Here is a 24,648-nt window from a genome sequence, read left to right as displayed (position 1 = left end):
CCACCACCAACTTGCCATCCCATTATTTTATTTTATTTATCTTCCTATTGGTGGATAATATTATGCTTGGAGAGGGTGATGATATATATCATGCATCTGTTGCTTGTGTTTCCGTTTCCCAGTGGACGTCCAGTCTGTATCCCAAGTGTAGATATATATATTCCCTCTTTCCCAGTTCTACCCCATTTTTAATACATATTTGCGTATTTTATAGTATCAAAGGCTTCTCTGAATGAATACAAACAGGCAAGGCCAAAGGAGACAGCTCACCGCATGGTGGCCAAGTGCACAAAGGCTCACTACACTCCAGTGCATCAGAACACTCCTCGGACGAAGAATTTGTTCCTCTTCAGTCTAGACAAAAAAAACAAAACAGACAGACACGCAAACAAACAAACAAAATTTGTTTCTGGGCCTCAGTCCTTTCTGTAGGTAGGGACATCTTCTCGGCAATCCATTAAAAACCCCACAAAACCCCCCCCAAAATAAGACAAATTTTATTTGCTTCTTTTCTAAATATGCTTGCCCAGGTCCCCTCGAAATGGATGATAAAATGGATGAAGTATCAGATGGATGAATAAGCGGTTGGGGGAGGGGTAGCTTGTAGAAGAGGAGGAGCTCGCTTGACTTGTTCAATTGCCCCCTTGTGCGAAGTTCTTCTCTATCCACAGGCATCATCGTTGCTTAACTGGAACAATTTATCATTCGTCATTTTGTATGAATCTCCGGCATCGAAAAGTGACTCACACATTCATCCGCGTCCATAATCTGAACCGCCCATGGGCATAAATCATTGGCAGAATGATTATATCAATGGCCATTTGTTTTTTTTAATTAAAAAAAAAGACTTTTTCTTGTTATAATCCCCCCCCCCTGAGGAAAAAATCCAACCCTCGATTTCCTTGTTTCCTTTCATAGAATAGACCTGACTGTGCCCGATTTGACGCATGGTTTTCGTTTTTTTGGCTACATTACAAGAAAAATGTGGACACTAGGGGGTCCAAACCAATCGTTGGATGAATGAAGGTAACGATGAACGAACTACACACAAACAAAACAAACAAACAAAAAAATCATGTTTTTTTTGTTGCTGAGTTGGGTGCAATTCATCAGTTTCCAAACTTTAATCTGTTTTTCTCAATGGCAACGCTGTACAGCATTTCTCACACCACTACCCAATTCTTCAAAATCACAATTTGTACGTTAGCTCTCCTCTTAGCCTTCAATCGTTTAATAAGTTAGCAGAAATAATAGCAATAATAATAATAATAATAACAGTAAAAAATGGATTACATTTCACAAGGTGAGGAAAACGAAGCCGTTCTCAAGTGGTCGGGGGGGGGGGGGGAGATGGAAGCAGAGAGAGAGCCCTGCTTTCCCATCTGTCACCAGGTCATGAAATCAGGTAACATTCCAAGTGGATTTGTCAGTCAGTCAGTAGTAGGCATCTATCTATCTAACTACCTCATTTCCTATCTGACACCAGGTTCCAGTTTTCATTTGTCCCCAAACAGAAACTGCCCCTTTACTATATCATAGGCATCCTAACAGTGGGGTGGGGTTCTAAACACCACCCCCCTTATTGGAGGAATTCAGACATGGGGTTGTAGTGCGGGTGGGGGCCACCATCTCTATTTTGTGAATGGTAGTTATAGCCCAGTAAGTTGGGCACAAGTCCCACCTCTGTGAAAGCAACAATCACCAGCCTCACTTACTTGGATATCAATACTCTAGGGCTGGATATTTTGGTTTCTGGATTTTGTCTTGGACATCCTAACATATATTTGGATTTTACTATTTTGCTTGGAAATGGGATTGAGGCCAATGTTGAAAAGACTTCCTTTCTTAATACCACATTGTTTTGCTTGTTGTGTAGGTGTTACCATAAATTCTTGTCTTTTAAACCAGAATCCACGTGGGAATATTCAGGGTATTAAAAATTTGTATATATGTGTGTGTGTGTGTGTGTGTGTACATATTTTAGTTCACTAGGGGAAAGATATGCCAGTTCAACTTAATGTGAGGGAAAGGAAAAGAATAATAAAACTTATTAAAGAAATGATTTTTTTGAAAAAATGCCTACTACTACAACACACTGTGCGGAGATATCTAGAAAAGTCAAAAGATTAACTTTTTTTGGTGTTCCAAGGGGCCCTTCTACTTAAGAACCTTTCCTTGACCATCATAATACAGTATTCCTGATTTGGGGTATTTTTCTTGGATCATGTGCTCCCAGCAAACAGAGCACAAGTTTCTACAAAATCTGGCAACACCTCTCTTGAAATATTTCCCATACAAGAACCACATGTTTGCAATGGATATTTACATATGAGTTGAGGGAGCAATGGCAGACCCTTTGCTTGCATGGTTAGGATTTTCTCAACTCCAAATTGATGTCAATAGTTTCTTAGCTTTGATGTAGTGTCTTCTACATCTCTACTGATCCAAAATACATGCATACATACACATATATTTATACATATATAAATATAAAGTGTTAATTTCAAAGTTTCTTCTTTTATTTTATTTTTTTGATGCTCATGAAGGAGATTAGATAATTTGAAGGTAAATGTGTGTGTTAATTGGCTCAGCAAGCATGGGAATGGGATAATTATTGTGTGTAATACAAATGCAAAGGAGATCTAAAACTTACTAGGCAGAATTTGTGAAAGAAAGTGTACATCTGGAGGATAATTGAACTGCAAGTAGTTCAACAAACAATAACAAAAGGCTACTAGTTCATAGTTGCCCTCACACATTTCACAAAATATTGAGACACACTTAAGGACATTGATCTCCTAACATGAAACACCATGCAAAGAACTTCCAAAATAATTTATGTACTTTTGGAAAAAAAATTACTTTAGAGTTCAAAATTTCCAAATTAATGTGGAAGACAAATTAACATAAAACAATGATTTGTCTCCAAAATCTCATTATGACTATTGGTTCTTTTAAGGGATAAACCTTGTAATTGAGTTTTACAACAATGATTTCTTCAATTCCAAAGAAGAATAAAACAAACCTTAGAAAGATCTCAAATCATAGGTGATCTTTTTCATCCACACCAATTTATTTAAAAAAATCAAAAAATCTACAGCTAACTCTGCACAAATAAAACTTAATTGGTGTAAGTTTAATTAAAGAATAAATACCTACACTAGATACATTTGCAACAATATCAATGCAAAATTTACAAAAAAATAAATCAGCACATTATAATTAGTAATAGTATCAATCTTTTTATTTGTAAATGAAATATTAATTTTGCATAGAGTTTAGAGATTTCCTAGAGTTAAAAGATCCTAGAACTAGAAATGTTCCTCTTTTACCTAAACCAATAGCATCCTAGACTTTCAACAAAATACCTGAAAGTTCTCTAGTTTTTGGTAGTTGGAGCTTGGTTGTAGACAATTTCATGGTTTGCAGACATCATATGATTATTATTATTATTGTTATTGTTTTCTACCCTCTAATGTTCATTTAACAAATAATAAACTAAAAAAGAAAAACCCATGTGCTATAAAGAGGAAATTACCTAGAAATGAGTGTGGCCATCAGAAGATCCTATCAGAAGCACACTTCCTTTGACAGCAGTAAAAACTGCATACGATCATGGACCGAATTACCATAGCAACGACAGCAGTGAATGAATGCAGTAAGTAAGTAATGCTTCAAATTCAGTGCTGCATCAACCAAGCTGGTTTTTACCAAAGATAAAAGTAATTAATAGTTGGCTGATTTGAAAGGGAAGGAAAGAGACTAAGGGCGGGTAAATGGCGATTGGGCGGGGGACCAGCCAAAGTGTGGGCCACAGTAAAACAGAAGCAGTCATGAACAGAGCAGAACAGAATAGCAGACCAGTGCAGGTAGGAAAGGAAAGGAGGGAGCAATTGGTGTGCCTCCGTTCCGACCTCCCTTCCTACCTCCCTCCCTCCCCCGACCACCACCGGCACCACCTCATGGTGTCTCTCTCTCATTCTTTGCTGAGCTTTGACAGTTTTTAGAGGCACAGTCGCGGCCCTGATATGCATGGCCTCGTCATCCTCGCCTGCTATTCTAGGTGCGCGCGTTGCTCTCCTCTCTCTCTGACAAGCTTCTTCTTACGGCGAAGGGAGTTCTGTCGCTCAAGCGAATGAAGTATCCACCGGTTTTTGCGTTGATCCGGTTCCTGGACAGGTGCTCGGAATTGTTCTTTGCTTGATCAATTTCGGACGGGATCTGGTGACTTTTTCTTTTTTTTTTTTTTTTTTTTTTTTGTATGAGAGGAGAGGTCGATTATGCGCGCGATTGTTTCGCGGTATAGATGCTTCAGAGGATTTTGGGAGGTAGCGTGGATTTAGTTGGAGAGAGGGGAGGGGAGTGTTTGCTTTGGAAGGTGGATGGAGAGACTTACTGCAGAGAGTGCGTTAGTGAGTTCTGCGACTCGTTTCGGAGTTTCGCTGAAGTTTTCGATGGTCTTGGTAGTGATGGCTAACTGATTTCTTTTGGCGGAGTAGAATTGAGTTGTTTTAAGATTGGAAGATAGAGCAATGTGACGATCATTTGGGACGCCAGTTAGTGATTGTGCATATGAAGCTCGCTGAGGGAGGGTTGGAGAGAATAAGAGACTGGCTGGTCGAGTGTGTGCCTCGCTTGTCGTGTGAAAATTCCCATCACATGTGCTTCAGGGATATCAATACAATCATGTGCTTACAATCACAGGCCGAGGCCAAGAAGGATTGCTCTTCCTTGGACTAGTTTGTTTCTTCACTTCTTCATGCGAGTCATCTCCACGCCTCGTCGAACTCGAGTGAATGGCTTGCAAATGTTAGCCTCCATGATGTCAATGATTGTGCTAACAGTCACTCAGTAAATTATTGAGCAAGCACTTAATTAGTTAGTATGTACTTAGCTGCTTAGTAGTGACCTTATTGTTACAAATCGAAACTGGAATCATTTTTAGCAGTTAAGTGCCAGTACCGGACATGTTTCCAGGCTATAGTACTCTCAGCAGATGTTCGTAGAGGCGATTCATTAATGGGATGTCAGTTTTGTGCATAGCTCGTGGTTTAAAATCAGAACGTGCGAAGACGTTGTAGTGGAGCGTTACTGACCAAACATAATCCAGTTTTGAAAGCCTTTTCTGGCACTTTAGGTTGCAATTTTTTTGCAGCTGTGTGTAAGAATGCTAAAGTAAGTGCTGACCTCTTTTCAAGAGTTAATTGACTACGCTGGATAAGAGAATCAATTCTGATTCAATAATAAGCACGATTTTTGCGGTTAAATTTGTAACGAGGACTTGGTCAATCTCTGGTCTTAGGGAGTCACAACTGATGAGATTTTTGTTCTCTTGCTAAAAATCTTAGCTTGTTCGTTTGAACACTTTAGTGAACACTTGACCTTGTCTGCGTCGCTGCACTCTTTGACTCAGTGCCACTCTCGAGATAGCACGAGATGCTCAGCTTTTCATGAGAGTTCTGAAGTATTTTGTGAGGATTTTATTCGATGTGTGAGCAATGATACCTTTCATGCAACTTGTGTTGTTCGGTAATTATTTGAGGTCTACTTTCTGCACTCGTTGCCTTCTGATTTACCTTTCTTTCTTTCTTTCTTTCTTTCTTTTTGTGTTTATTTAATTATTTATTTTTTTATGCAACTGCAGCAAATTTTCCTTCAACTTTGAGCGTCAACATCTCACTAAGTGCCTTTCTCACTGGAAAACTATGGAAGAACGACTCGTGCCCTCGGTTGGAAGGAGCAAAGCGAGTCTCTTCCTGTGACTGAGTAGCTCAGTGAATAAATCAGTTGCTGGGAACTACGGGGATATCAGAGGCCCTAAAACTCAGCTTACAGGAGCTAATGAAGGAGTGTAGGTTGACCCAATTTCTGGGTGGAGACTTATGCTACGCCATGAATCGACCTGTACGTGTTTGTTTCATCTAAGATTTTCTTGACGTTCTGGTAGTCGTCTGTGCTTCTAGTTCCGCAACATCAGACCGCTGCGCTAATAGTTAGATTGCCTTCACTCTATATTTATTTTCTCTTGATGAACCCCTTCTGCAGTCTTTGAAATTTATTACTTGCAATAAATGTTCATTGGTGCAGCTCTCGATTACTCGTGTGGTGCAAATTGAAAGTTAAATCTGCAGAAAAATATCACAACGTATGAGCATTGCAGTGGAGGTAAACTGGAACATCTCATGAGCTGTTTCATCTATTCCTGCTTGAGAGGATTGTTAACTGTAAACATTTTGAGCTTTCAACCCAAAGATTGCTGTCAGTTGCGTCGTCACGCTCTTGCTACCGTCAATATCCCGAATTTTATTAGCTCTATATTTCAACCAAACGATACGAATGTCTATAGTTTATTGTATTCTTTTAACTGACCTTTAGCTGCTTTCACTCTCAAGTTGTGAATCAGAGCTGAATCTTTTAATTCTCTCAAGGAATTCCTTGATCTACTTACTTATACAATTTCTCTCAGCCTGCATACCTTGAAATGCAGTCATTTCAGTCCACTTATCTGTAGTTCTATTAGTTCGGCAGGAAGATTGACATTTTGACGAATCCAAAGCATAACCTCACTTCAAATTTTAAGAGTTCTGAGATACAGGACGCTTTAGAGGTGCTTCAAATTCATCTTACAAACTCTAGCGTCGCCAATTATCAGTCTCGTAACAATATTTATGATGGTTACAGAGATCAATCTTCCTTATTTGAGGTTTGGAGGCAGCTTACGATGGGGGCTCCGGGTCCACCAGGGGGTTATGATCTTCACAAATACTTCAGAGGACCAACTCAAAGCGCTTATCCACCTCAATCGGGTGGCTACCAACCCTCATCTCCAGGCAACTCTTTTCATCATCAGCCTTCTCATGGCTCCTATCCACCTGGGAGCAATTCTCCCAGCAGCTTCCCACCAAGTTTGAATGCGTATCCTCACGTTCAAATTTCAAACTACTCATACAATGCTACGCCACCTCAACAATCCGGCTCTCCAGTGTACCATGGCCAACAGTTCATGCATTACAACCAAGATCATGGGCTTCGCACTCAGGTCCCTTATTCAACTTCTCCTTTCAGTCAGCAAGCTGCGCCACCATTTTCTCAACCTCCTTCATCTCCTTCACACTCTAACCAACCTCAATCTTCTCTTCCTTTGCCATCGTCCATTTCCTCTAACCCCAAATTCTCTCAAACCAGCTTGCCGTCTAGCCCTTCTAGTCATCCATTTGATGGACCGCGCCTCATGGCGCTCTTAACTACTCAGCAGTCCGGAGGTCAAGACGCCCACGATGATCACGAAAATCCATCTATACCCGGAGTTCCCCGTAGCTCTCCCAGGCTCTTACCCTCGTCGAGACAAACAGATGTTTCGTCTGGCAAAGAGGTGTGCGGTCCTCCACCTCCAATGTCTCCAGCATTGCCTTCAGCACCACCTGTTCCTTCTGCAGCACCAGGGCGGTTATCCTCGAAAACTTCCAAGGGACGATATCTTAGGGGCGAACATGTCATTTATGATGTGGATGTACGCAAACCGGGAGAGGCACAACCACAATTGGAAATGAGCTCGATTACCATGTACGGATCAGATCCAGGCCTGGTACTGGGAAGACAGATTGCAGTGAACGAAAAGTACATATGTTATGGATTGCGTGACGGCCGTATTCGCATACTCAACATCACAAATGCACAGAAAATATTGCTTCGCGACCATACACAGGTGAGGCCCTAAATGAGCATTGATTCGTCAGAATTCCAAGCTCTTTGCATTCTTATGTTTAAGAGTACGAGAAATAAATTCTGCTCCATACTCGATCCAAATTTAAATCATCCTTATGTTTGTGACAGAGAGTATCTGATATGGTTTTCTTTTCAGAGAGCGCGCATCTTTTTGCAAGGTAGACTTGCTTCAACTGAGTTCAGTGTCAGAAGTTTATTTTTACTCTTTCGCACTTTCTTGGCATTCATATGCTGGACTACTTTGCAAGTTTTGAACTGGATTCCAACGACATCTACCTTATTAGAGCCTCTAAGAAATATCTCACAGTTCTGCTTGCTGCTTTTCGATAATTGGGAAAGCCACATTTTAACCAATCTGACCTGTGGAATGCCTACATTTTCAGCGCGAGTGAAGATGGAAGAATTTTTGTACGTCGAATTTATGAAGGATTTGGGGAGGATGGGAAAATAACAGCGAACATTCTTCTCGGTATTCAACTTGTCGGGGATTGGGAAATGTGTCATCCTCGTCTGTGCTGGCATCCAAGTACGCAGGTAACCTCAGAACCTATTTTATGAGTAGAAAGAAGGAAAAGATGGAAAGTTACGTACAGATAGTTAATTCAAATTTTGGTTTTCAGCTAATAAACACATGTCACTATTGAGTCCTCTATGCCGTTCATAGTCAGACTTCAATTGTATAAATTCCAAGTTTAACGACCGCCTCAAATTCTTGTAAATACAGGAAATTATCTTCGTTGCGATTGGAAAATATGTTGTCACAATTGACATAAGCAAGACGGAGCAATCCACAGGCCATGACGGAATCAATTCAGAACATCCTCTTGTATGTCACTTAGGGAGTTCTCACAAAGGAATCTCAGTGACTGGACAACATGATGATGTAGTCACTGATTTATGTGTCCCTGCTTCGGGTCCATTCCGTTTGACATCAGCCTCAAAAGACGGCACGGTGAATAACCTCTTCTACTAATATTTTATTTCCATAATCGTCTGCAACATGTTGGTATACTGCCACTTCTTATTCGTAGTTTTATACTTCTGTTTTGTACACTTTGCTCTATCCTGCATTGTCAGTAACTAGATTTTGTTTCAAATGTCAACACAACTCTCATATGAAGTATGCAACCTGTGGTATAAACATTGAATAGTCGTTGAGTGGGATTTTGATGGTAAAGTTACTATACTTCTCTTCCCGCACTCCCTTCTTTCAGGTACGCGTTTGGGGAGAACAGAAGAACTGTCTTTCTAAGTTCACACCATACGATGGAAATGCTGTGGATGCAGTGCGCTATATATCCGCACCACAAAGCACGGGTCGGCAGTTTCTGCTTACAGGGGTATTCTCTTACTCTGGAGCACATGCAACCCATCTCAGTGTCATGAAATTGTATAATGCAAAAGGGAATATTTTAGTTACTATTTATGCGTCACAGTGGAACAATGTTATTGTTGTGTACAGCAAGTAAATGAGATGTTTTCGCACTTTCTCCCTTTTATCCCCTCGTTCCTTATTAAGTAATGATGTTGCACCATGTGCTGCTGCAGGGACCTTCGAATCAGAATATAAAACTCTGGAACCGTGATGAACTGCCGTCTAAGTCTAGTCAAGATGTTTGGAAATGCATCCAGACACTTGAGTTCCAAAGCTCTAGCATTTGCAAACCGGAGGAATCGTTTTTCAACCATATTATTGGGGCGCCTCGAGCAGGTCTCATTTTAATTGCTAATGCTAAGAAGCATGCAATTTATGCAATTTATATAGATTTCAACTCTTCCTCTGTCGCTCCTCGAATGGCCTATTTGGCTGAATTTTCGGTGGCGACACCAATCCTTAGCTTCACAGTTACTGATAATTCTGTCAACGAAAAGGGTGAGGGCATCATTAAGGTGTTCTGTGTTCAGACGCAAGCAATTCAACAGTATGCGCTTGATTTATCACAATGCTTACCTCATACTTTAGATGAGTACCATTCGGAGGGCTCTACTCCTAGCACCCCTAAAAAAAGCTTTAGTGTGACACAGGCACAATGGACTCTAACTTCATCTGCTTTCCCTGCACTTGAGAAAGGTCACCAAAATCTAATGACCACTTCGAGCTCCGCAGGAGTCACAATCGTGCCTTCCTTGGGTGCCAATCCTGGTATTCCTCCAAGGCCCACAGCATTTGGCAGCTTGGTTGAAATCGGGGGTCGTATGCAACAATATGTGACAGAAGCAAATAGACTAACCGATGCGACAAAAGCGATCTCACTTGTGCCTTCAAAAGAATCTCAAGATGGAATAGCGAAAGCAATAAATCCAACTTTTGCAGAAGGATCACAATCAAGTCCTAGATTGAACTCAAGACCGGAGGTTACGAGGGAAGTCCTGTCATCCTCGAACATGGTTAAACCACCTGCTCCAATTGCACGGAGGCGTTCAAGGTCAAGAAGTCCTGCGAGAGTGACCGATATGCAGTACGTATCCGCGCATAGTACTTACTCGAAGCACAGAGCTGAGAAAGCAGAAATGGGAAGGGACATGTGGGTGGAGGGGGACGGAACAGAAGCGCCACCTTCAGCACCAGTTGACTTGGATCGTACTTCTTCAAGTAGCCATTCTGTTGAGGATGAAAACTATTCGAAAGAGGAAAAAGAAGAGGTTCAAAGTAGCAGTGGTTTGCAACCAAGCACCATTCAGCAGCTTCGAAGCCCCCATTTAATGAGCCCTTCTGACATTTTGTCCCTTGCCGCATGCGCCAAAGGAGAAGTTGCCTCTGTTCAAAATGTTTCAGAAGATGCTCCTACTTCAGATGGAGCCTCAAAACTTGTAGATGTGGAAGATTGGCAAGAAGATACGCGATCGAGTCTTTTATTTAATCTGAAAAAGCTCGGCAGTGGAGCTATTCATCAGAATAAAATTGCCGACATATCAGATGACCCTAGAGAAGATGCGGTCGATGGCTCTACAATAGCCTCAATTTTAGGAGCCTTTGAGGGAGTTGATGAGAGCGGCACTCCGTTCATTGAAAAAGACATAGCAGTGGTCCAGAATGTGGGCGAATACGAAACTGAACTTGAATTGCCCGGGTTTGCGACTATGGCAGGTTGTGATGACGTCCAAACCGACAAGTTAATGGAAGAAAAGAAATTATCTTCTGCAGATTCAGATTCAAAACATGAACTGAAAAGTGTGCTGGCAAAGCAATGTGAAGCGGGTGTTGGTAATTTTACTGCTCAACAACCTGTAAAAGGAAGGAAGAGTAAGAATAAGAACAACGTCGCTACTTCAGGCCTACCTCTGATCACTAATCCCTCACAATCCTCCGCGGCTCCTGCAACACTGAGTGAATGTGAAACGGTGTCAAGTCTGAATTCGGCTCTATTGGACCCTGGCCTAACAACTCAAATTGCTACGATGCAAGAGTCACTAAATCAGGTCCTTTTCGCTAACTTTATTATTGGCGTTGATACTTCTCAGCCTTCTGGTGATTTTGAGGACGCTTATGAAAGCCTAAAATATGAACTTTCATCTTTAAATTGTATTAAATTTCTTATGTTACTTAGGATGTTCATTTTTGCTATGTTCAGGTGCTTGCAATTCAAAGGGAGCTGCAGAAGCAGATGACAGTATTGACAGCAGCTTCCCTTTCTAAGGAAACCAAGAGATTGGAAGGTCTGTCATGATATTCTGGTCAACTATATTTCTTGTGAATACTAGTTCTGATTAGTATTTGTGAGAGTTGAAGATATTGATATGACATTTTTCTCGATGCAATGATTTTTTATTGGAATTTCGTCAATATGGATTTGACGCAGGCGCTTTTGGCCAGCGTATGGAGAAGATTGTTAAAGCAAATGTGGATGCCATGTGGGCACGGATCGGTGACGAGAAAGGGAAGAGAGAGAAGCAAGATCGTGATAGAGCGCAGCAATTCTCTACATTTATAAGCAATTTTATCAGTAAGGATATGCCAGCTGCCTTGGAAAGAGTACTAAAGAAGGAAATAGCTTCTCTCGGGCCTACAATTACTCAGTTTCTGCTTCAACCTCTCCAAAAATCAGTGTCCACAGGAGCGACTGAGACTTTCCAGGTATGACCTAAGTAATTTAAGCATTTTAATGAACCACAAATTTTTAAAACTGTCATGCTACCATTATTAACCTGTGAATTAGTCGGCATTTTTTTCGTTGAACACCACTGGCTTTCACAGTTGGAAATCAGTAGCGCTAAAGGTTGACTCAGGTAATTCATATGAACAGCTTTTTCGAACATCTTACGATAATCTTATTATGAAGCAATTATACGTAGTTTGATTGGGTGGTTGGTCTTGTTGCACTGCAGAGTGCTATTGAAAAAATTCTGCCACAGTTTGAGAAAACAACACTTGCAAGGTTGGAGGCTGCTATGATCAGGCAACTCAAGACTCAATTTCAAACGACTGGGAGACAAGCAATGCAGGTATCTCAAACAACATGTGAGGTTGACACTGTAGTAAAACCTCCGTTCTAAATTGTTTCAAATTATTTCTAAACAGCTGTGAGAATTTGTTATAATGAATTGGAATTGACGATCTGATGGGTGAACTTGTTGCCAGGAATCACTTCGGAGTGGCTTTGAGAGTTTAGTGATACCAGCATTTGAACGGTCTTGTCAATCCATGTCAGCACAGCTAAGCACTGCCTTCTATAGGGGTATGGCTGAGCATGCTTCTGATGGCCAGCGGCAATGTTCTTCAGCAGATACTACTCTTGCCACTACTCTTCAGGTCCTTCGACTATCCTACTCTCCCTTCCCTCAATTGTTAACATAAATTACAGATGCACGTATGCCTCACGGAAGTTTCCACAGGAGCAGCCTTTTTTTTTATGGGTTGCTTTCAATTCTAAAAATGTTAAACTCAATCAATGACTATTCCTTCAATCATCTTCACCACTATTTCCACCATAATTGATATTAAGTGTGCATGTATTCAGTTGGAAATTTTATTTTTAAGTTTTAGACGTTTTTTCAAATTAGTGGCTACTTCTGTCGATATCTAAAATCCTAAACCATTCGTGCTAATCAATATCAATCAAGCAATTATTAAGTTAGAAGTACTGTACCTTGAATCAGCTAACTATCATGGATCTTGATTTTCAACTTCACAGGAAGTAATTGGCGACGCCTCAGCTTTAGCGGAAGTCTTGAAAGAGGACTTGAAGGATAGCACTGAAAAGCTTCTCGATCTTGTGGAAGCGGCGAGTGTAAATGTGTCGCGATATGGCGAGATTCAGCAGAGCAAAGGGAGCTTACCTGAAAAGGTGGATGTTCAACACACATTGATGTCGTTACTATTTAGTTTGACTAGTTATGCTGACGTACCAACTGAAGTACTTCTAAACAGTATTATCTTTTTCAGCATAACCAGTATAGAGTTAGCCAGTCATTAATACGGCGCTTTTTTCATCCAGGCGCTCTCGGCACAACAATTGGAACAGACTTTAGATCCAACCATTGAGCTACGCAAACTGGTTCATGAAGGAAAAATGGAGGAGGCCTTCAACAAAGCACTGTCATCTAGTGAATTTCAACTGGTTTCTTGGCTGTGCCAACAGGTTTACTGCCCATCTCACATGATTAGCTGAAAGTTGCACGTTCCTTTCTACTGTTCATTGAAGATACAATTCCTGAGCAGTTGTGAGCAGAGAGAGGTGTAGATAAATGAGCGCTGATAGTCTGTTTACGTATTTTCCTGTTACTGTTCGCTCATATTCCTCTTTCATGATAACTGTGTCCAGCTTGACCCCAGTGACCTTTCAACGATGCCTCCGCCTTTGAGCCAAGGAGTGTTGCTGTCTCTGGTGCGAAACTTGTCCTTTGATCTGCACAAGGACACAGGGCATAAGATCCAGTGGATTAAAGAGGCGGCACTAGCCCTGGATCTCAATGACCCTCGCTGGATTCCACATATGCGTGGATGCCTGGAACAATCCTACCTAAACTGCCTACAAATGATGGATGTTGCAATGATGCAGTCCGAGCAGACAGCATTAAAGCTTGTTGTACATATCATCAACTCTTTGCTAAGTTCTTGCAAATGACAGGGGATCTACGGCGCCGAAATTGAATTGAAGGTACTTCTACTTTTATAACCGTTGTTCCACGAAGAATGGTAAGCACAGACCAATCCTGGGGAAAACTTGAATCCTTGAGCTCTCGCTAGAATGTGGTCGGGGTTCGTTTGAGATCGTCGCAGACAGGAACATGCACACATTCTCTTGTCAAATAGGAAGGAAGGCTTCTGCAATGCCCTGCAGAATTGCGGTAGGCATGACCTTTGAAATAGCCCCTATTTGAGAACTTCAGAGCCGAGTACGTTAACAAACCCCGAACAGATATACAAGCTATGTTGCTTTAATTCTCTTCCCTCCTTATGACTGGGGATTAAACGAAGAACGAAGACACACTCCCTGCAATACCCACTTCATGCACCTGTTTCAATTCGTAGCTTGAGGCGTGCCCAACGTTACGAGTTCTGAACTCTTTTAAGGTATGCAGGCAGACATGCAGTGTGCGTGAATCGGTTCTCATGACCCCGCTTATTCCAGTTGGCTTTTGAATAGTGCATGTGGAAGGCAACAACAGGACCAAGTTTTGGTACAAATGGCACTTGGAAGGGGGCCAAGCACATGGTAGTTTGTGGAAATCATCAAGATGACCTCTGTGCTGATGTTAACAGTACTTCTATGTTGTTCTCCTTGAGAGAGTTCAACTTTTAACTAATCTACAGTAAATGATTAGAGAATATAATGAGGTATAGGAATTCTTTCAAAATATTATACTTTTCAAGCTGTGTGTTATGTTTGAGTAAGGTTTAAATTATATTTATGTATGATGGAGTACTTTTCTTCTTAATTCCATCCATTGTGAAGATAGAAGATTGGACAAAGGAACGTAAACAAGACATCCATCCCAGGAAGACTATGTTATATATTGGTTAGGCCTTTTTGATTTTATAAATTTAATTTGGTGTGTATTTTGCTAATATAAATGGTAACAGAGGTTGGATATTTTTGTCCTTAATGATATATATATATATATATATATTGATTAATGTGCAATTTTTGTTTATTTTATTTATTTATATATATAAATATAAATATATATATATATATATATACATATTGTTTTCTTTTTTTATTTTATTTTCAAGTTTTAGACTAAACTAAAGTTTTGATGGCCCTTTCTTGCCATAGATCTATTTCCATATATATATTTAGGATATATTTACTAAAGTTGAATCTTTGTACAATTATTTAATGTACTCTTGTTAGAATTTATTCTTTGGTTGTACTCCAACTTACAAATATATTTAGTTGTAGTTTTATATATTAAAGAATCTTATTTTAATATTTATAAGATTTAGGTAAATATAAAATTCTAAATTTTCTCCTACAGTACTATAATTTTAAAATGTGTTGCTATTGTCACCCCAATTTTTGCTAATCACCATATGGTATTTGAAAATTTTAAAATCTTTATGTTAAAAATTTATTCTTGAACCTCAATTCTTAAACTTGTTCTTGCATCAAGAAATGCTCTAGGAGCTAGTGCACAAGGTTTACATCATAGAGATACTTGTTGGTATAAAAAATAAAAAATAAATTGAATGAGAAATTCATTTAAGTTAATTTAATCTAATTGTTAGCCCTTCTTACCAAAGACATGCTCCAAATTGAGCTTAGACTTTGAATTTTATGCAGGATTTTGAAATGTAACATAAAATTATTTTTTGTATACAACAAAATATTATTTGAAATATTAGTATCAATTGAGGATATAATATTTATAATATTGGAGTATGATTTAAGTTAATAGTTATAGAAATTTCTTTTATTTGGATATTTTTATCTATTTTGATTATAATGGTTGTTAAAAATTAAAATATTAAATACCTAAGTACTTTATTAAATTATAATTTAAATGTGGAATTGATAAGATATTATATTTTATAAAAAATAATATTTTATATTAATTATTTATATTAAAAAGTGAAATTTTGTAAAACATATTTTAAAGAATTTTTAACTATAATAAAAATTAATTAGCTTTTTTATTTTATAATAAATAATTAGATTTTTATGTATTATCTTAGCTAATTTTTAAAATATTTTTACTAATATTTTATAATATATAAGAAGTATAAAAAAATCTTATTTTAAGAAAAGTATATATTCTTTTTAGAAAAAATATTATATATAAGTTTTCATATATTATTATTTTTAAATCAATAAAAGTATATGAAAATTTTAAATTTTTTTCTAAAATTGTATCAAAGAAAAGAACTTAAAGAATGAAATTAATTAGAAAAGATATGTTTCAAAGAGAGATAACAAAAATCAAATGAGAAAGTATGTGTATTTAAAAAGAAATTGTAATGACTATTGTGAAGACAAGAAAGCTATAGACTCTTAAAATCAAAGAGAATAAATAACAAAGGCTTCACTCTTGTATTTATATATACTATCTCACTAAAAGCTAGATAGTGATGTTTTCTAGAATCTCCAACATATGTCGAACTCATATAACATATATCTATCTTCCGAGGCAAATTTCTTATATGTGTATTACATGGCCAACTTTTACCACAAGTAATTAATATATGTAATATGTAGATAACTTGTTAGCCAAGCTTTCAATTGTCAAGGACATAAATTACAAAAAAATAAAAGATCAATATATTCTTGTGTTACTTGAAAAGAATACATAAGCACTAAGAGATGGTATAGTATTAAATTAAAAATACTATTGTCAAAGACAAAAATAAACTATAATCTCTAGAAAGAAGACTAAAGTCAAGAAAGAAATTAACAAGAATGAAGAAGACTCATAGTTAGATTATATATATATATATATATATATATATATAATTTAACTATGAGTTACATGATAACATTTTATAAGACCTTAGATACACATCCAACTTGTGAGATATGTGTCTAACTTGCAAGATGAGTTTCTTAGATGTGCACCACATGGCCAGCTTATACCACAAGTCGCCAACATGTGTAATATGTAGCCAACTTATTCACCAAGTTTTTAACCTATCAATCAACTACAACTACATGTAAAGTCAAATGTGTATTTATAAAGCTTTTAAGAAGTTTTATCACAAGATATTATTAAATCTACCTACATATTGAAGAAAGAAAAGTTAAAAGCCACAACACTAAGCATCAATAAGGTTGCACACAAAGAAAAGAATGGAATAAGATGACTCTCACTTCCAACACTCTTTACTAATAGCTGAAGTTTATATCTATTATAGATGAACTTCATCTACAATTACTTTCATCTTTCTTTGCTACATCCACCTAAATCCTAGATTCTTCTTAGCCTAGCTGCAACCTAGAGTTCTAGCCGCTACCATAGTAACTTATTTTAATCCTTTATTATCTTTTAATTATTAGCAATTTACTATAGTTGAACTCTATGTGGTGGCAATTATACAAGATCTTATTAATCTTCAACACTATATTTATCATTTAACTAAAACTTCTTATTTATATAATAATATATGTCCACAACATCAACCTATCAATTATCTGTCAACATTTAAAATTCAAATTTGCGTCTATAAAGCTTCTAAGAAGCTTCTCTATAAGATATTATGAAATCTATATACTTTTACTTATTTCTATTTAATTCATTTAATCTAAATAATTTTTAATATAAATATGTATATTTATGATATTATCTACCTTTCTAATCATGAGTTCCACAACGTATCATGATTACATGGTGAGAAAGTCCAAAATATAATAAATTATATTAAACATGTATTTTGAATTTTATTCTTTTTAAAGATAGTTGATAGGTCCTCTGAACCATTGATAGTATCTCATATAAGAAATGGCAAAAGGCCACCTTGTTATTTTATTTTTTTTAGGCTTATAAAACTTCCTTCAAATAAAACAATTCAAATACCATTAAAGGTGGTTTCTATTTCCAATAATACCACCAATTGTTGAAAACCTCTTCTAAGATTGTAATACCAAATATGTTATATTTTATAATCAGATTTATAAACATGTTCTTTGTCAAATGTTATGTTTGAAGGTATTCATTTCTTTTGTATTATCTTGAAGGACATGACAATCTTAATACCTTATTTAATAACTTAGCAAATGATAGCTTTTGACTTAAATCTGTTAATTATTAGTTCTCTATTTCTTTAGCACCACAAATATACAAAACTACAAACAATGATAGAAGACAAAATGCATACTTTATTGAACCTTATTTTTATTATAGCAAAATATTTCTTGACTTTTCAACTTGGTTTTGATTGATATTGTTGATGAAAATTATTGACCTTTTCTATTGTGTTTAAAAGATTCTTTGATGACTCTTTTGTTTGCTTAGTAATATTATATTCTTGCTAATGTACAAATTATTTTAATATGTTTCAACATTGCCTTGAATCTAAGACCTCTTCTATCTAAAATTCTTCATTATTTTCCATTTTCATAGGAAGAGGTAGCATTTGTCTTCTTTCTAGTATATTTATTATGTTTTATAGTTGAAGAAGAGACACATAAAAAATATAATGGATCTTTAGAAACTTTGGTAAGTATAATTAATATGCAAGTAAATTTCTTTACCTACAAATAAAAAAAATGGCCCAAGCCTACAATAACTTAATTTTTTATAAGAACAAATAGTTTTGATATTACAACAAAGTAATCATACCTTGTTGCCAATATAGAATTAAGATTATTTTTTATAATAAGCATCTACATTAAGCTTTTGTTATTCTTGAACTTCTTTTAATTGCCTTTAATGTTGAATGTAGCTCAAATAAATAATTTTTTAAATCATTTGCCATTAGATTATCAACTTTTGAAAAGTCAAAAGTATTAAATTATTAATGATAACCATAATTAGCATAACATGGTGATCATTGAGTAGAATAATGTATCATATTATTATAGGTTAATTTTGCTAATGGCAAAAGAATTATTTAATTAACTTGATAATAATTGATAGTGCATCTGAAATAGTGCTTTAATACTTATTTTACATATTTTATTTATCCATTAATTTACAGATGGAAAGCCGAAGATAGTTTTATATCCACCTTCTATATCTCGAAAAGAATCTTTCAAAACCTTAATACAAATTAAGTTCCTCTACTTAATATAATATCCCTTAGTAATCTATTATAGCAATAAATAGTGTCAAAAAAAAAGTTTAGTTGTTTCTTTCATATCAATAGATTTTTTATATGATACAAAATATACCATCTTAATGAAACAATCTATTATTACGAATATAAAGTTATAAGAGCTTGAGATTGAAAGACCTTTAATAAAATTCATAGAAACAGATGACTATGGTAATTTAAGTATAGGTAGTAGTTAGAAATGTCTACAAGGTTGATGATAAGAAGTTTTTGTTTTAAACAAAAATCACAAGTTTATACAAAGTCATTAATTGCTTTCTACATGTGAAAATCTCTTGAAATTAACATTAATATCATGTTGTATTTAAAATGTCTTCCAAGTGAGAAAATATGACTAAATTGAAGAGCTTAGAAGTGTGCTTCATTTTTTAGAACATATAAGCAATCTTAAAAATAAAAATAAAAATAAACTATTATAAAATTCAAACTTAGAAGTATTGTAAGATTTAGAAGAATTATGCTTAATACCATAATCAAGAGGATTTGAGGACATACATGATTGGACTAGGTCAAGACTATTAAGAATAATTCTTCTAAATCTTATGATATTAAAAAAAAGATGTCAATACATATTGAATTCTTTCTATGCAAGCAAAATACACAATATACAAGTCCTATTAATAGTCCAAAATATTAACGTCAATGTTCTTGAACATTTTGGTAAATTCTGCAAACAAATTTCAACCAAAATCGAAACAAAAATTACACAAATCTAAAAGAAATGCAACAGATCAGTATCTACATGTTATTACCCTAAAAAAATATGACAGAATTGTGTGTTTCCCTGTATCCCTAATTATACAGAAGGCAAGAAGAATAAGAAGACCCAATTCCGTCCTAAAAAAAAAGCCACTATTAGAACCCCATCGCTGAAGATGACTGCTGATTTCGGCATCAAAGCTCCCGGAAATTGATCAGCCAACGGAACCGAGCAAGCTCCGGAATCGATGAAGCGACAACGGCGATTACAAAAGCAGATTAATGGTGGAGCAAAACCCATGTCTCACAATTTCCTCACCATTGCTCATCATGGTTGTCTGTGGGCGCCATTATTGAGGCCAGTCAGTCATCGTCTCATCTCCACTGAACACACACACACACCAAAACAAAAAAAGCACTAAAAAAATACACATAATTCGATAGCCACAGTTGGGTTGTCGTTACAGTTGTAGTATCCGAGGTTAGCTATCCTCGATTGATCTCTGAATGCTCTTTTTCTTTCGAGGTAAGGTTTGTATTGTTGTTGCTGCTGCTGTCTCAAGGGTTGTGTTTAGTAGCGGCTGGTGGTTTTTTTTTATTTGTTGTGTGATTTGCGAGTTTGAATCTTTTTGACATGCGGCATGGAGTTGTAAGATTTGTGGGTTTTGGAGTATGTTGATTCGTGAGTTTTAACGTTGAAGCTTACGAAGAGGTTGTTGGTGTGTGTGCGTTTTGGTTGAAGTCCATCAGGTTTTTGAAGTTTTTGAGTGTGTGGAGGAATGCCATGGTATTGTGGTGGTTATGGTGAAATTTCCGAATCACGGACTTGATTTGAAGGTGGTGGGTGGGTGGGTGTGTGCGGAGCGTGAACTGCGGCTTGAGTTCAGCACAAGAGAGGGTGAGAAATGGAGTTTGTGACAGTGGAGGCCAACGAGGTTGTGTTGTCGTTGAGAATATTCAGGCCGCCGTTTGATGTGAAGAAGCAAGACTTGACGCTGGTGATGGTGCACCAGTACTCGGTGCTAGGAGGATGTCAGGCGCTCCTGAAGGGCATGGCCACCGAGCTCGCCAGTCGTGGCTTCACGGCCGTCACATTTGATATGCGCGGAGCGGGAAGGTCCACTGGAAGGCCCTCGCTCACGGGCTATGCCGAGGTGCTAGATGTGGTGGCTGTTAGCAAATGGGCTACAGAGAATCTCGATGCCCATTCCATCATCCTGATCGGCAACTCCGCTGGTACCATGGGCCTCCCTTCTCTTTAATCCCTTTCCCCCCAAAAAAATCCGCATTCATCTTCAGTACTTCGATGCAGCTCATTTCGTTCCTCTTGTATTTATGCTGGACTGACCTGCAATCAAGTGGTAGGGAATTTCGAATAGAGATCTAGTATAACTACTTTTCTGTTTTTTTCTTTTTATTTATTTATTTTTTTTACATCAACCTGTTGCAGATTTTTGAAACTGAAAACGGGTTAAAGTTTTCCTGAAGCCTTACTTTTGTGTCGTGAAATGCAGGGGCACCCATTGCAGGATCTGCAATTGATGAAGTGAAGGAGGTTGTAGGCTACGTAGCTTTGGGTTATCCTTTTGGAATGTTAGCCTCCGTCCTGTTCGGCAGACACAACAAACCAATCTTGGCGTCTGAAAAACCTAAGCTCTTTGTTATGGGAACAAACGACGGCTTCACATCAGTTAAACAGCTGGAAGCCAAGCTTAAGACGGCAGTTGGGAGGAATGAGACACGATTAGTACCGGGGGCGGGCCACTTTGAAATGGAAGGGCCAGCGTTTGATCGGCAGATGGCGGATTATGTTGTTGAGTTTGCTGCGACCTTGCAAGCACAGCCTCTAGCCGAGGCTTCAAGTACAGACTTATCCGCAGTTGCAGGTGAAGGACCTAGCTAAGTTTTGTTTATTGATTTAATTCTCTCTCACATTGGCCATTTTGTGGTAATTCGTGTCAGGGTGTTGTGTTACGCAGCAGCGTACACCTGTGATAGTCCTGTCACCCCTATTTCTTGCCTCGTTTGTGCTGAATTTTGTCCACAACCTTCTGAAGACGTTTGTATACAGGACTATGTAGATATTAAGCTACAGTTGCAAGCTTTTCAGCCGCATGCATGCATGCATATTTATATACATATACACACGCTAACATCATAAACACGTTTTGGATATCATCCTTTGTTCAAATTATAAATGCGCATCCCAGGGTCCATTTCGGGACAACCATCTTTTTAACAACGTATTGTTTCATCAGTTTTAAAGATGTAACGTCATTTTTTGGAATACATAATTTCCGGTGGTTCGGAAGTTTTCACAGACGACTTCCGAATTGTGCAGGAATTGTTTCGTCGCTCTGAATGATTAACATTGCAAAGTAATTCTTCTTCTGAAAGTATGAGTTCTGACTGGTCTGTCTTGGAATAGTCCTTGAACTTAGAACTTGGGCACAGGCTCCATACCTAGACTGCCTGCATACTCAAGGTCTACAGCATTTTGTTTTACTGGATTTTTTGTTGTGTTATGTTTCTTTCCTCAATCTATTTGTAGCGTAGGGGCTTCCAGCCTTGTTTGGCTGAAATACAGAGGTACACTTCACTCTGTAAACAAATCAAACCTCAAAGACTTACAGATTTGGAACCTCTAAATTTCCTTAGTTTAACTTGTTCGATTGAGCGATTTGAACGTCGCTACAAAATTCATGCAGTGGGTGACGGAAAGTGTTTCAAGGACTTTACCAATGCCCACAAGTTAGGTTTTCAGTGTAAATTGTTACAAGGCGAATGAGAGTTGAAATCGATTTCTTCATGCTCGTGAATGAAAGATACTGTTCCTATCTTTTGCAATAACTCGGAGACACAAATGTGCACATTTTCATCAGACGTAGTGAACCTGAGTTTGTTGGAGAGGGCAAAGTATACTTAAGACGTCATAATGAAGATCCCAGATCCTTGCAGTGACTGTAAAAAACTTTTATCTGGACTCAAGCTCGGGAGGTGTTATCCCTGGCCTTCCCTTATTGGTAACGAATGGATGGCACCCTATTTGACACAGAATGTAGTTCACGACGGCACAAGTAACACTTTCAGAGAATCGTATCAGCAGTTGAATTACATTGGTCCTTCACTGAAAAAATACAGCCCAATCTCTGGGCCAGTTCGAGAAGATTCTCGACTGCGTGGACCTGCCACTTAAAGCTAATCTTTCAATCGATCTAGTGAACATGTTGAGAGTAAGACATCGGTTTCTGAAAACATGGCTGCGCATCATTGACCGCATCAAAATTTCTTAGTACACGAATGGCCTTGTGGGTCTTCGACGTAGCTGAATTGAAGGTGAGTTAATTGTTCGTGAGAGATCGTCTCTTGCTACCCTTGTTCGGTGCATCGATGTGACGTCCTCTGCTGGTATTGTGCCTCCTACTCCGCCAACTTGTGCGTGTGCATTGAATATTGTATGATGCGACAGACATACATGGAGTGGAGAGTCACTCGACAGTAAGAATACACATTTGCGTTTCTGAGACAATTTGTGATTTGCGAAACACCATCACGACGATGGGCTCGACATCCAGTGTGATTCTGCTCGCGGTTGTGCTTTTTGTAGCGCATATGGGACTGCCGGAGGTGCTCGGGGCCCCGTATGGATAGAGAGATGCTCACATAACTTACTATGGCTCTCCCAATGGCGGTGGAACGGAAGGAGGTGCTTGCGGGTACCAAAACACTTACTCGCTGGGGTATGGCTTCATGACAGCGGCGTTGAGCTCGTCTTTGTTTCAAGGTGGAAGCTCGTGCGGTGCGTGTTACCAGATCAGGTGCGAACCCATTAGGGTTACACGCACCGTGAAGAACTGGTGCTGGAGCTACTCTCGAACCATCACAGTCACCGCCATAAACCTCTGCCCACCGCGATCCAGTGGCGGATGTTGCAATCCCCCTCTCCAACACTTCGACTTGCCAATGCCTGCCTTCCTGAGTCTGGCAAGGCGAGAAGGTGGCGTCGCCCCCGTTTAGTACACCAAAGTGCGCAGTGAGAAACGAGGTGGGATTCGGTTCACCATGGGAGGTAACCTCTGGTTCCTGACGATACTCATTCACAACGTTGGCGGCGCGGGTGACGTGAGATCCGTCAGGATAAAATCACCACACTCGGGGTTAATCTCCATGTATCGTAACTGGGGCTCGCTGTGGACGGTCCGAGCGAGGATGTCCGGAGCACTGTTTTTCATGATCACCACTAGCCATGGTCGCGTTCTCATCACTCGGAACGCAGTGGGAAGCGGTTGGAGGTTTGGCCAGACCTGGGAGGGAAATTTCCCTTAATCTATGCACTTATTGCAGGCGTTTGCAAAAGGTTTAGATTACAGTGTCAAAAAGAAAAAGAAAAAGGGATGGACGCTCTCTCGATCAACCCAGGAAGCTGTAGGTGCTAATCCGGATCAAGCGAATGCTGCAACTTCTTTGAGCACAGTTGAGGAGATGCAACCATCTAACTAATCATTTCAACCGACGTCAATCAATCCGACTTTCATTTAGTTTTCCTGCTGTCTGAGCGATGCAACGATGAAAGAGTTTCGTACCGTAAATAGCTGAGCAGCGCTGTTTGTCTGCCGCTTTTAGAACATCAATCTGCCCAGTAGTCGAAACACATGCCAGTCCGTCTCTCGGAATTGGAGAGTCAGATAACTTGTTACAGCCCAACATCTCCGCCATCGTGTAGTTCCTTTCTGTAACCAAGAGATGAATTCCTCCTCGTTTCGATGAATGTTGCGGGCTTCGGAGATGGGTGATCTGTGCATCTGTCATCAAGTTTACTAAAATTTGGCATTCCTGCGTGAAAAAGCATCTAGTGCTCTTACGATTATCTCATTGGCAAAGCGTTGAATACTAGCAAACTTGTCACTCTGAGATTATGTAGCTTTCAACGGAGATCTGCTTTGTATGAGCAGGGTATTTGTACCTGTAAATTTATTCTTAATAAAAACCTTGTATGAGGGTGGGGTATTCAGATT

At 38.4% G+C, this 24,648-nt stretch overlaps 2 protein-coding genes and 1 pseudogene across 3 annotated transcripts; all 3 read left to right on the top strand.

The window, feature by feature from the left end:
- Positions 1–4,001: 4,001 nt before the first annotated feature.
- Positions 4,002–14,759, top strand: LOC112284571 (enhancer of mRNA-decapping protein 4). The gene is made up of 16 exons (XM_024524468.3): positions 4,002–4,179; positions 5,645–5,904; positions 6,088–6,165; positions 6,682–7,705; positions 7,834–7,883; positions 8,109–8,259; positions 8,450–8,677; positions 8,940–9,065; positions 9,274–11,145; positions 11,298–11,382; positions 11,526–11,800; positions 12,052–12,168; positions 12,305–12,475; positions 12,858–13,010; positions 13,161–13,304; positions 13,488–14,759. Exons 4-16 carry the CDS (start codon positions 6,722–6,724, stop codon positions 13,788–13,790), a joined length of 4,659 nt encoding a protein of 1,552 aa, XP_024380236.1. The 5' UTR covers positions 4,002–4,179; positions 5,645–5,904; positions 6,088–6,165; positions 6,682–6,721; the 3' UTR covers positions 13,791–14,759.
- A 5,737-nt stretch (positions 14,760–20,496) lies between these two features.
- Positions 20,497–21,995, top strand: LOC112285215 (uncharacterized). Its single transcript, XM_024525880.3, has 2 exons — positions 20,497–20,869; positions 21,148–21,995. Exons 1-2 carry the CDS (start codon positions 20,539–20,541, stop codon positions 21,534–21,536), a joined length of 720 nt encoding a protein of 239 aa, XP_024381648.1. The 5' UTR covers positions 20,497–20,538; the 3' UTR covers positions 21,537–21,995.
- Positions 21,996–22,859: 864 nt separating this feature from the next.
- On the top strand, positions 22,860–24,648 carry LOC112285214 (expansin-A14-like; annotated as a pseudogene). The gene is made up of 2 exons (XR_016504299.1): positions 22,860–22,969; positions 23,103–24,648. The product of XR_016504299.1 is annotated as an expansin-A14-like (transcript).

This window comes from Physcomitrium patens, chromosome 7 (assembly GCF_059467195.1).
Source record: "Physcomitrium patens ecotype Gransden chromosome 7, ASM5946719v1, whole genome shotgun sequence".
Lineage (NCBI taxonomy): Eukaryota > Viridiplantae > Streptophyta > Bryopsida > Funariales > Funariaceae > Physcomitrium > Physcomitrium patens.
This window is presented reverse-complemented; position numbering and strand designations above follow the sequence as displayed.

What these genes read in the sequence shown, in the direction of transcription:
- LOC112284571 (XM_024524468.3), top strand. Translation starts at nt 6,722, where the DNA reads ATGGGGGCTCCGGGTCCACCAGGGGGTTATGATCTTCACAAATACTTC. An exon ending in CAGCCTCAAAAGACGGCACG is followed by an intron (nt 8,678 to 8,939) that starts GTGAATAACCTC and finishes CCCTTCTTTCAG; the next exon opens with GTACGCGTTTGGGGAGAACA. An exon ending in CTGGGAGACAAGCAATGCAG is followed by an intron (nt 12,169 to 12,304) that starts GTATCTCAAACA and finishes ACTTGTTGCCAG; the next exon opens with GAATCACTTCGGAGTGGCTT.
- LOC112285215 (XM_024525880.3), top strand. Translation starts at nt 20,539, where the DNA reads ATGGAGTTTGTGACAGTGGAGGCCAACGAGGTTGTGTTGTCGTTGAGA. An exon ending in CCTGATCGGCAACTCCGCTG is followed by an intron (nt 20,870 to 21,147) that starts GTACCATGGGCC and finishes CGTGAAATGCAG; the next exon opens with GGGCACCCATTGCAGGATCT.